At 37.3% G+C, this 13,208-nt stretch overlaps 1 protein-coding gene across 9 annotated transcripts in view; it reads right to left on the bottom strand.

Moving 5' to 3' along the window:
* Positions 1-2,819: 2,819 nt before the first annotated feature.
* Positions 2,820-13,208, bottom strand: part of LOC113634630 — a 121,769-nt gene continuing 111,380 nt past the window's right edge. For 4 of the 9 annotated variants that reach the window (XM_047811056.1, XM_047811045.1, XM_047811040.1 and 1 more), the window contains 4 exons: positions 4,920-5,270; positions 4,353-4,457; positions 3,629-3,720; positions 2,820-3,265 (listed from right to left, as the gene is read on the bottom strand). In XM_047811056.1, coding sequence (XP_047667012.1) covers positions 3,164-3,265; positions 3,629-3,720; positions 4,353-4,457; positions 4,920-5,270 — 650 coding nt within the window. In that variant the 3' untranslated portion in view covers positions 2,820-3,163. Of the gene's footprint in view, positions 3,266-3,628; positions 3,721-4,352; positions 4,458-4,919; positions 5,362-5,385; positions 8,074-10,661; positions 10,980-11,114; positions 11,156-11,686; positions 11,774-13,208 lie in introns of those variants that run through there. The other 5 variants (XM_047811068.1, XM_047811063.1, XM_047811059.1 and 2 more) reach the window with 5 other exon arrangements.

The following is a 13,208-nucleotide window of genomic DNA, read 5'->3' as shown; positions in this document are numbered from 1 at the left end:
CATGCTCCGTGTGTTAATGCAAAAACTTTTTCATATTGAGAATTCTCTCGCTCTCTCTCTATCACACACACACACTTTCACACTAGACATGTTTGTGGTTGAACAGCTTGACACTGGTGCATTAGACCATTGCGTTCTGCCTCATAATGTCGGAGTCTAAAAATAACTTTATATGAGACTCGATGTGTTTTACCCACAAATCACACATGGACAAAAAGCTCTTGCTGCTGTTTCCTGTGTATCTTTGTGTCACTCGGTTCTCACCTAGTGCATGAGGTGCAAAACCACAGACAAGAAAAACTGATTTCTTTCATGACGGCACTAACACCTGTATCACAGACTCCTGATGACTCAGGGACGATTAGGGTTGCCACCCGTCCCGTATTTACAGGCAAAATGACGCGTCCCGTATCAAATCAATACGGGACGCGATTTGTCCCGTATTTTACATAGGTCCACATTATACAGCATCCCATGCAAATCACCCCACCCGCATTGTGTGGAGACGCGTCCTATTCTGCCCCTGATTGGGTAATACTCGTTGCCATCGTGGTTTGATTGGTTTGTTTTAGGGTTACGGGCCGTGAGTCACGGCCAATCAGAGTTAGAGGAGGGCGGGACGCCGCCTCGCCGGTTCTTTTGACAGAGTCAGAGTGAGTTATAAAGTTATTAAAGTTATGGATCTGTTAATTTAATAATAAGTTAATAAAATATGGTTCACATCGCACAAGTTCCTCCAAAAGCTTATTTTTTGTGTTCTCAGTCACACTTTGTTGGCGTATATTTATTATTGTCATAGCTGTGTATTCAATATGACCACTTAAGTTGTGACAGTGAGAGACTGAGTGCATCTGTTCACACTGATTTCAATAGCAGATATCTTATTATAATGTCCATTGGTATCAATCTTTATATTTTTATGAATACCTTTTTTAAGTTTATATACCACCACTGGCATGCCGTCGGGACTGTGGTCATCGTGGCCCCGAGGGGTGTGGCCCCCGCTGTTGCAGGCGTACCTTATTTTTCTGTATTGAAGGTGGCAACCCTAGGGACGATGATCGTTCTAGGTTATATAAAACCTAGTTTGAAATGCTAATACGTTATCTATATCATGTAGCTTTCTGCTACAGTTCACTGTTCAGGCTTCAGGGGATCGGAAGCGTGTCATAAAACTCCGACTCTTCAGTTGCTTGTAAAGAAAAAAAGTCTGACTTCCAAGATGGCCGCTCACAGAGGTGGGAAGTAACGGAGTAAAAATACTTCGTTACTGTACTTAAGTAAATTTTTCTGGTATCAGTACTTTACTCCACTATTTATTTTTCGGACAACTTTTTACTTTTACTCATTACATTTTTACACAAATATCTGTACTTTTTACTTCTTACATTTTCAAAACGGACTCGTTACTTTTAGTATTATTTCTTCTCATTGAGCGCTGTTTCCAGCCTATCATCCTATCATTGTGCGGCTTTTTCCCCATGTGACTGGTGTCACATGGGGAAAACATGGCCATATATGAGGGAATAATAGGCGTCAAAAAGGATTCCTGGCGAATGTGTTGCGAAAGCCCTTTTTAGGGTGGCTTCAGCCCCCTGTCTGTAATCTCAGCTACCCTAAAACTATATATACCCTAAAATGCAGGACATGTCGTCGATGGGAAAGAAAATTATTTATCAGTTTGATCCAAGAGCGATTTTTTTACTTTGCTTTTACTCCATACTTTTACACGCGTGTGTTGTAGTCTTTCAAAAGTGCGTCTTCAGCTGTCTGCTTTATTTGAACGGAAAAGCACAGGTACGCGCAGCGTGCACGCGCAGTCAGAGCTGGAGGCGTTTATCTATAACGTTAATCGGCGGAAAGACGGCAACCAAAAGCAGTGAAATTTCACTATTCTTATTACCAGAGTTGTCATATAATATATAATATAAAACTCTTCTTGTTTTAAATTCTCACTGAGGGCTAAACCCCCTAAAGATGAAATCCTAGAACCGCCCCTGGTGTCAACCCAAAAAACACGAAGTGCTTAATTTAATTAACATTAATTTTGTCATTTGTAATCACAATAATTTTGAGTTGTTTTCAAGGACAGAGCTGGAATCTCCCTACAGTTTGGGATATGGCCTTGGTGATACACTTGGTATACATTACCTGGTACACTTGGTGATACACTTGGTATACATCACCTGACCTTTCCTGCTATATGTGGTTGTTTTCTGATCTCATCCCCACTGAACACCTTTGGGATCAATGTGAACGCTGACTCCACCCTACCTCATTTACATCAGTGCCTGCCTTTCGTAACAATCTTGTGGCTGATGAACACAAATATCCATCAGCACACTCCAAAATTATATATTCATATACAGTACATATACATACACATATATATAAACATGACGTCCAGTTACCAGCATGACACTAAACAGGTAGTAAGTAGTAACGGCGACTTTTTACTTAAGTACATGTCAGAGCCCATACTTCTTTACTTTAACTTGAGTAAAAGAGTGTAGTCACTACTTCTACTTTTACTGGAGTCTTTTAAAAAATGAGTATCTGTACTTCTACTTGAGTAAAGGATGTGTGTACTTTTGCCACCTCTGGCCGCTCATATAACGTTACACTCTTCAGTCACTGAATGTCTGAGTATGTATCTCCATCAGACAACCATCAGACACCAATGGAAAGGTTTTTTGGAGTAAAAGTGGGAATTGAGTTTTGAGTAACTTTTTTTAGTCAAATTTTTAAAGCAAGTGTGTTTTGATCAATAACGATAAGAGGGTGATGTTTGTCAAAACTCACAACACAAACAGCTGAGCTGAGCTAAAGGTATTTTATAACAGTTTATTGCACTTAAAGTTAAATGTAGCAAAAATATAAAACATAAATGTAGCAAAGAGCCTCAGGATTTTTCGTCTTATTCAAAAAAAAAAAAAAAAAAAAAAAAAAAAAAAATCATATATTTAAATGAGTTCCACTATATTTAATTGTTAAATCTATAACACTGACTCTGCAGGTTGTAAATAGATGCACAGGGATCATGGAATGGAGAAGTTTCCACCCACTTGTTAGCACGAGTGCACCGAGGTCAGAAATGATCAGAACGTCTCACTTTCTACAGTGTGATGAAATACTGTATGTAGTCTGTTGCGGTCACGCTGGGTCACGCCAGGTCACATGTTAGATGATTTACAAGAGCGTATGTGCAGTTCTGGTCAGACGTCCTGGTGGGTCTGGTCGTCATAGGGAACTGCACCTCGGAGTATTGCACAGTGTAAAAAAAAAACAAAAAACAACATAAAAGTGAGGTATGATGTAGACACTGGTGTTTGACTTCAACACACACACACACACACACACACCCACACACACACACACACATCTGTGGCAAGATGCAACTTAGGCACGTGGGACTTTCCGACGCCAACTGACATCATGCCCCACATCCACACTGACTCAAATACTACATTTATCTCTGAATAAACACCACTGATGGGAAATGGAGACACACTCAGGGATCTTTAATTTAATTTAAGAGCTAATGATGTGAAGATGAGCTCACAGTTTTACACTGGAAATATTGTATAAATAAAGTTAATCTAAAGTATTTAAAAAGCTATAATAATACCACGTGGTTGCCATTGTGTTGTTGCTGCTGTGATGAACCAGGAGGTTGTGTCTGAGTCTTTGGAGATCTTCTGCAGCGCTGAACTGTAAAAACTAACACAGAAAAATACAGAATGGACCCAGAGATAATCGGCAGCTCGTTAACGAGGCCTGTGTTTTAATAACAATAATAAATGATAGAAAACATAATACTGATTAAATAGTAATTTATACTAGATCAGAAATGCTAATGTGATTAATATTTCTTGTATTTTCCCCTGAATAAAAAATAATAATTATTATTATTATTATATTATTATTATTATTATTATTATTATTATTATTATTATTATTATTATTATTATTTTAGTTTAGCTCGTGTAAAAAAAAATGTAGTAAATAAATCTTGGGGTACTTTAGAATCCAGGGTGTATTTAAGTCTTTAAAACTATACTGAGATCAAATATCAGCTACAGTTACTGTGTACATGAGGTTTATTCTGCACAATAAATATAACAAATATATCATTCAAATATATCATTAAAACATCACAATTCCACTAAAATATATCTTAATATCTGGTGTAGAAATGTTCAATATAAAGCTTTTAGTCGTCTCAGTTAAGGTCGATAGACAGCGCTAAGTCTATTAGAGGGATCAGAATAACACATCTGGTATTTTTTGATTAAACTCGCAATATATTGTCAGTTAGTATGTCACCAGAATACACTGTAAATAAAACCCACCTGTAATGACCAGAACACAGTTCATTATTACTGAGATGATGAGACTCATCTGGAGCCAGGTTCCTGTCTGATTCTGCAGACGCTCAGTGTTATGTGTCTGATTCTCTGAAAAGAACAGAGTTTAATAATTAAACAAACGACTCACTTTATTGTCCACAACATGTTTTATCAGACATGGTTGAAAGTTTAGGCTTTTTACACACACATCTACCAGTAAATGAGGAAACAGCTCATTCAAATGAGCAGTAATAATAAATATAACAACTTAGTTATTATTATTATAAATATTTTATTATTAATAATAATAATAATTATTATTATAAAACAGTTATTTACAGTTTAATTGTAAAGAAAAACTTTATTTTATAAATAAAATATATATTAGCATTTTAGAACTACATGGTGATAGAAGACATTCAAGTTCTTGGCATGTCTCAAAATAAATGTGTACACAAACGGACCATTTATACATTGGAATTAAAATAAAACAACAGTCACTTCAAACCAAATCCTGTTCAATATAGTTATTAGAGAATATTCAGAGAATTTTACTTTAAATAAACTCACCAGCTGAGTGACTCTGGATGTAAAGTCTGATTCCACGGCTGATGTTTGGAGGTGAACCTTTTTGAGTATGAATACAATAATAGACTCCTAATTCATTAGTACTTATATCGTGTATAAATAAACTGTTGTTATACTGCAGTGAGAATCTCTTGTTGAAGGTTGTGCTACTGTATTCTGCCGTCATGGATTTGCTGGAGAAAGTGCGTAATATAAACACTGGAGGTTCTGATGCCTTCATCAGGAACCAGAACACATCATTTACAGACACTTCACACTTTAGAGTCACATTTTGTCCCAAATCTACAGACTTCTCTGTGAAACATTCAGCAGCTCCACAGAACACAAGTAGATCTGATCAGGAATCACAAACACACAAGATGTTAGGACAATTTAGAGAAAATCAGTAAGACAAAGTTCTGCAGTGAAAAGTTACACAATTTAATCAGAAACTTGTGAATCTACTCACAAAACTGAAGCACTAAGATCCTCATGCTGACGGTCGAACGTTGTCCAGATGCTCGAGACACACTGCAGTAAGTGTGATTAAGTCAGGAAACAAGTTCAGTTCAAGTTCAGATGCAGAAGTGTGCAGAAGTCTACAATGTAGTTATAACCACAGCTACTCTTTTCCTCCCTCATCCCCACTTCAAAACACATTCTCACATCAGTCACATTAATGTCAGATTAACTCATGTATGACATCACAGTTAGATTCCCAGACCAGAAGGTGTGCATTAATGTTCTCTAACAGCAGCAGATCAGACAGAAGTCCTCACTGTAATATAAATCATTCCTACAGTAACGGTTCATTCACATGGACTAGTATAGTAAACGCTTCACATAGCCTAAGGCTAATAATAAACAAATTAGCAATGTGTGTAATTGTAACTTTTCTGTAAGGAGAAGCTTACGAATGTAGGGGCCGAAGCTTACGAAGCTAACGTATGTAATACACCACAGGGGTAAATACTTTGTGAATATACAAGGGGGAAAACAGTCACTAACAGAAGTATGACGGAAATATTTTACTCCCAGTAGCAGGGAATTTCAAAGACACACAGAGGAGCTGGGCATTAAATCTACTTGAACTTGAATCTGTTAACATGATTAACATGGTTAACACTCATTAACATCAACAATATATGTTGTGCATATAAAACAAATGATTTATGTTAATTGGTTAAATGAAGATTAAAGGTATTGTGATTCTGTGAAGGTAAAGGTATTGTGATTCTGTGAAAATACTGTTAATGAGCCAGTTATGCAAAAGAGGACCGAAATTCTCCCGCAGTAGCATGTTCTGGAGGACACTCTCACCCAAAATGTGCACACTCAATGACAAAATGTGGTATGGTTGTTAGGGCCAAATGGGCACCATAGATATTCATACATATCAAGAATCTACACAGAATGGGGTGAAAAACAAAAAAACGAGTGAGCAACAGAAACACCTTGTTGATAAGAAAGACCAGGGGAAAACTGGTTTAAGCTGTCAGGAAGGGTAAACACCCTTTACAACCACTGTGAATTTAAATGCATCTCAGCATACATAAAAAAATCAAACCCTGAGGAGGTCCTTCTACAAATATCTAACTACAGGCCAACATAAAAATCTTCCCTTATTTCACAAATCCTAGAAAAGGTTGCAACACAGTGGTTATGCTCAGACCTACATAGCAATAGCATTCATGCATTGCATCCGTCAGGATTTAGGCCTCTAGCACACAGGCAGCACTGGTTAAAGTGGTAAATGACCTGCTACTTGCCTCTGATCAGGGTTGTGTCTATTATGCTTTACTTGTCTTTTTTATTTTAAATGTATAAAATAAGCAAAAACGATAACAGTTACTTCAGTAGAGTCAGCAACATCATCAGAGGACATGGAAGACAATACATTACTCAGACTTCTGTCAGCTGAAGATAAAATGTTAGAATAGAAATCAGTTTCAGCAGAGATCTGATAGCCAGCTTGGCGACAGGACGATCAGTGTGTGTTTCTGTTCTCAGAGCAAAAATTACATTTGGCCACAAGGTGTCAGGACTGTCCGTCGCTCTATATTATTAATTTCTCATTTATAAAACTGTTGTATAAAAGCAATACTTAAGAACAAGCAAATTTTAGTGAGAAAGCTGTACTCATTAAGTTTTAACTCATCTGCCTCCATCACAGACTAAGAGGTAAAGTATGGAATTGAGAATGAGGACTTAATGGAGATCAACATTTTGTATATATTGTTCACACACAATATGGATTATGGTGCTGAAGCTTTCAACTTGTTTTCTTTTCTTTACAAAACTGGAGGTTGTCAAAGTTTGTGTGATGTTTCATTGCATGTGTTTACACCCACAATAGTACTTTTAACCAATCTTCATGCTGAATGCACCCTGAACCTTTTTACACAAGGAAGATGAACAAATTTTCTAATAGCCATCCACATCCACATCATGCACAGCAAAAAACATTTCCAAACTGCGATGGCATTTTAATCTTTAATAATCCACATTTCAACAGACAGAACTTGCTTAAATTACTATTTTACTTTAAAATAAAGGATTCATTATATTTTTTTATATTGTTGGTTAGGATTGAATCTAGTTTATTAAGTAAAGAAATGCAGTATAGACTGTTTTTACTTTAAGCGTAACACTTTAATCTGCACACAATCTCCATGGAGTAGAGTTTTAGTTGAGTTTTTAGTGGTCACTCTGTCCTTTCCTGAAGGATATGGCCATCGCTTTTGTTCGGTCAATGTTCCGAGACAGGTTGCTGGCTCTAGACAATGCTGTTAGCTGTTGGGCCTCGTCTCTGAATGCTGACTCAGGGAACTTGATGGTGTGGTTTGAGCTGGACATTGAGTCAAAAATGTGAACAGTAGTGGACTGGGCGCACAGCCTTGAGGGGCTCCAGTGCTTAGAGTGGTGGTGTTCCCGAGCTGGAAAAGTCAGGAAGTCCAGGAACCAGTTACTGATGCCGCTTTTCCACCGCAGTGAGTGCAGGTTCTGAGCCTAATTTAGAACCAGTTCTTTCTGTTTCGACCGCCAAAGGACCGGCTCTGAACCAGGAAAAGTAGTTCTTAAGTAGCACTAAAACGTTGCTGGTCTAGACTGTGTTGCTGTGGGCGGGGCTGTGAGCGGAGGCTACTGTTAGCACTTTTAATAATGTACCTTAAGTATGGGCTGGGGGCGGGGCTACTGTGAGCACTTTGATAATGTACCTTAAGTATACTAATGTTTAATACACTTTTACTTTACCTCAATATGATACATTATCAGCACACATGATAGTAGGTAGCTAAATGCTAAAGCTAACTTTTTTCTGTGTTAATGATAAAATAACGTTATGTACTTTCTCGATAACAACCTCCGTTTATACAGATTACACGGAGCTGCACGTACACGTCGGATTCACCGCGTTTGGGTGTTAATGTAGGTTCACAAAACAATGAGCATTGACAGTAAAGCAACATGCGGGATTGTTGTTGTTGTGTTTGTGTTTGTCGCTGCTGCGCTAACGTTGCTGTATAATGTGACACGTATACAGTGACGTCACACTTGGCTCTGTGATGCTCTCTAACTGATGAAAAGGCAAACCGGTTCTTAGAAGGTTCGCCAGTGAACCAACTTTGAACCAGCACCCGTGCTAGCTCTGAACCAGCACCCAGTTCTTTTTGGTGGAAAAGGGGTATCTGAGCGTTGTTTAAACCCAGCATTTCATTCAGGTGCTGAGGGATGATTGTGAACAATGCTGAGAGTTTGCACTGGGGATGCATGTGTAAACAAGATCCTACATATTTGCTCCTCTCGTTGAAAAGTCCACACGTCAATGGAATTTAGGGAGCACAAATGTGGGATTTGAAGAAGCACTGAATTTAGGTAGCATAGATTTGAGAAGAGTCCATGGGGTTGAGCATTCTGCAGCTAACTATTAGCCCCAAAGAGGTCAAGAATGTGCCTATAAAATGGTTTGTATCTAACAGTTTCAAACTAAAGTGATGAGCAGTAATTAGAATTCTAGCACAGAGTTCTTGCACCATTCAATCTTAATGTAAAGATGCATGACACCACCGTGAGCCTCAGTGCCAGAGCTTCAATTCTGTTGGCACAAAACAAGGTGATCGAGTCTAACTGAATGGCATTGTCCGGAATTCTGTCACTAAACCAAATCTCTATTAAAACCAAGACACATCAGTCTCTAAACTTAGTAGTCACGTAGTCATTCAGTAACATCAACTTCTAGAGGAAAGGGGTGACTTTTTGAACTTGAAGATCAAAAATAAAGAGGTCATATTGCAAGGTACAACAGTCTGGCATATCATAGGTACTAACATCCTATCAGTCTACATTGTTGGTTATGTAAAAGCTGGAAAACAGAAAACGTTTGTATGAAGGTTTGCCTAATAACCTCCTCACACAGCGTTTGTTGAGCTTCATGTTGTCTTCAAAAGTCCAAGCTGTACAGCAGACTGAACCCCAGCAGGAACATACTGCTTGCTCTTATTGTGACGTCACCATTTTTTGGTGCTTCTGTATGTGTAAGTGAAAGAGAAAAGCAGAAGTGAGTAAAGGTTTTATTAACATGCTTGTATATTGACCCTGCAGCGTGAGAGACTGTGTTATTAAACCTGGTGGGAAAAACAGTGATCCTGAACATGAAGAAGGATTAACAGGAGATTTGTACACACACGACACACAGTATACACTACTATAGACTGGAGGGAATGTGGCACTGAGACAAGGGCAAGAGACGACAAGTCAAACAAGGAAATAAGAGAGTCTCATATAAAGCAGTTAAAGTAGCAGTGACTTTAACTTTAACTGAACAGGTCATTTATTTATTCTGTAACTGACGACCTGGTAAATGGTATAATATACGTCTTTATTGTGGGACATGATGCCCATCTTTAAATTAGACTAGCATGTTTTGTGTATTCATTATCATTTTTTATACTTCAAACCCTGTACTATCAGACATTGAGATGAGTTCATTCTGCAAATGATTTTAACTTAAAGGTGGATTGTTAAACCAAATACAGGGTTTTACTCTTACACTGTTCTTTTCTTTTACACTGTTGTACTTTCTGAGACTGGAAGATGGAGACATTTCTGTTTAAACAAATAAAAGCGGTGTGGAGACGATGTGCCTTCTCACTAACTGAAATCCAGGCTAGCTACATTAAGTTTTTTAAATTGTAGAAAATGTTAGAAATGTAGAAAATCATTTGTCCAATCAGTGATCTTCAGTATGGGATATTCCGTATCTGTATGATCATTTCCAGATCCTTTGCTGTAAGCCATCTTTGGTCACAATGGCATTAAATCACATCAAATTATGAATTCAAAAATGCTGATCTGAATTCCAGACCAAACAATTTTTTTGTATTGTGCAATTTCTGTCTGACAGCAAAACCTATAAAAGAACTATGTAAAGCCCCAGGAGGGTAATTTTACATCACAGAAAGAACAGCTCCGAGCATAAGGGAGCATGATTACAAAAACTATTCTACATAGAACTCTACTATAGGGCATAACATGGGTTTTTTTGGTTTATAACTTTTCATAGAAACAAAATTAATTTTCATTCAGGGTTCCTACACAAAGACACAAATTTGCACAAATTTGTTTACATTCTCTGCCAGAATTTATCATCATAATCATTAACATTAAAATGTCTGGTTAAATCAACACTGTCTTTAAGAATCAAAACACTACATATCTGTGTGCTATTGAAAAGATGATACTAACCTTTAACAATCAGTTCTACACTCTGAACAGATCCAGAGGCTTTGCAGGTGTAAGTTCCCGAGTCAGAGAGCTTCACATTACTCAGCTTGATGGAGAAGTTTCCGTTTGCAATCTCATTTGGAAAAGTTTGAACTCTGCCTCTGTATTCTCGGTTCTGAGCAGAAAAATCTTCTTCACTCTTTATGAAATTGAGCAGCACTGCTTCATCATCATCTCGCCAAAACACATCCACACCCGCTATAGTGTGGTCGATGGAACATGGTAAGATGACTGTATCACCTACGAAGGCTTCACGAGTCTCAATGCTCTGCACCAACACTGAAAGGACAACACAAATACACAAGACATCAAATGCAGGTGAAATCTACTAGAAACCAGTTTCCTCCACTTCCTGCTGGATTGTGTATCATCAATGAATTCAGACAGTTATTCAGAGGTGTGTTAATCTCTCACCATTGTGTATCAGCAGATGGACCATGAAGAATAATAAACATCTGTGGAAAAGGAAAAGAGAAATAGCAGGATTATTTATCTTATGTTAACATCACAAGCCACTGTTAAAGCTGTTTCCATAAAGTGGTTCATATTATTCAGTTTGAGAAACTAATACAAAATCGCCAATTTTGCACAAAGAATTCAAATAAAGTTTTTAAAGTCCCAATGAAATGTGCTCAAATGTTTGCATACCCTGAAGGAAATTGTTAAACGTTGTCATTTATTTGAAAAATAAGACCGGTTATGTAAAATAATGATTTCTTATTTAAGGATAGTGGTCACGTGAAATCATTAATGATCACATAGTTGTTTGACTCCTTTTTAAACCCTACTGATAACTAAAATCACCTAAACAATGAAAATGTTACCTGATGAAAAGTTTACATATGCTTGAATATTTGGCCACATTATAAACATGCAGGTTGACACACAGAGGTTTAAATGGCTATTAAAGGGACGTTTCCACACAAGTGACTCATCGTAATTAGTGTCTGTACATAGATTCTCAGCTCATGAGGTGATGCACTGACTTGGCTCAATACTGCACCATGGGGAAGACAAATAAACTGCTAATGGACCTGTGTAATAAGGTAGAGGAACTTTATAAGGCAGGAAAAGGATATAATAATAATAATAATAATAATAATAATAATAATAATAATAATAATAATAATAATAATAATAATAATAATACCTTTATTTTCTATAGCACCTTTAAAAGAACATCTCAAAGCACTTTACAAAAACAAAATAAAAACAACAAAAATACACACATAATATAAAGATTAAAATTAAAGCAACAAAAATAGACTATAAAATAAGCATTATATAAAATTACAATTAGTCAATTTAAAAGCTACCCTAAAAAATAAGTTTTGAGCTGAGATTTAAAAGTGCCAAGAGATGTTACTTGCCTTATCTCAGTTGGTAATGAATTCCACAGTTTTGGAGCTAGTGAAGAGAAAGCCCTATCTCCCATCGATTTTAAACGAGTTAAAGGAACAGTTAAAAGACCAGTTTCAGAAGAACGAAGGTCGCGAAACGGAATATAAGGAATTAAAAGCTCAGTCAGATATTGAGGAGCTAACCCATGTAAGGTCTTGTAGGTAAGCATCAGAATCTTAAAATCAACCCTAAACCTAACAAGGAGCCAGTGCAAGGACTCCAAAATGGGAGTAATGTGATCTTTTAACTTTGTTCTAGTAAGTATTCTCGCCGGCAAATTTTGCACTACATGTAATTTGTTTAAGGTAGCTTTAGACACCCCAGCCAACATGGCATTGCAGTAATCAATACGGCAAAACACAAAAGAGTTGATCGGTCTCTCAGCAACAGAAAATGACAGCATTGGACGCAATCTGGCAATATTTCTGAGATGGAAGAACAAAGTTTTAACCATATTTTGGATATGTGGCTCAAACGTTAAATTGGCATCAAAAATTACCCCTAGATTCCTTAATTTTGTTTGAAACTCCGCATTTAAACCATCAAGAGTTAGCCTGACTGACCCGGCTTTGCGTAGTTGGTGGGGTGAGCCAACAAGCATAATCTCAGTCTTTTCACTGTTAGGACAAAGAAAATTTTCTGTCATCCATTCTTTCATCTTAGAAATACATTCAGAAAGAAAATCAACAGGCACAGTTTCATTAGGTTTAAAATGAATATATATCTGAAATTTTACACCAAGTGATCTCAAAAGCTGGCCAAGAGGGAAAACATAAATATTATAAAGGGCCCAAGATTGATCCCTGAGGCACCCCAGATTGAACGACGTTAACCTCAGAACTAAATCCACCCATGGCAACCGACTGCTTCCGATCGTTGAAGTAGGACTTAAACCGATTTAAAACAGTATCAGAGACACCAAAAGCAGTTTCAAGACGAGTAAATAAAACTGAATGTTCAACAGTGTCAAATGCGGCACTGAGATCAAGAAGGATCAAAACTGAAAGACAGCCTGAATCTGAGGCAGTTAGTCATTGGTAACCCTGCCCAGGGCAGTTTCTGTAATATGGAATTTACGAAAGCCCGATTGCAAAGGCTCAAGGAGAT

This window comes from Tachysurus fulvidraco, chromosome 1 (genome assembly GCF_022655615.1).
Source record: "Tachysurus fulvidraco isolate hzauxx_2018 chromosome 1, HZAU_PFXX_2.0, whole genome shotgun sequence".
In the NCBI taxonomy this organism is placed as follows: Eukaryota; Metazoa; Chordata; class Actinopteri; order Siluriformes; family Bagridae; genus Tachysurus; species Tachysurus fulvidraco.
The sequence above is the reverse complement of the archived record's forward strand: the minus strand, read 5'-3'. Positions and strand labels throughout refer to the sequence as shown.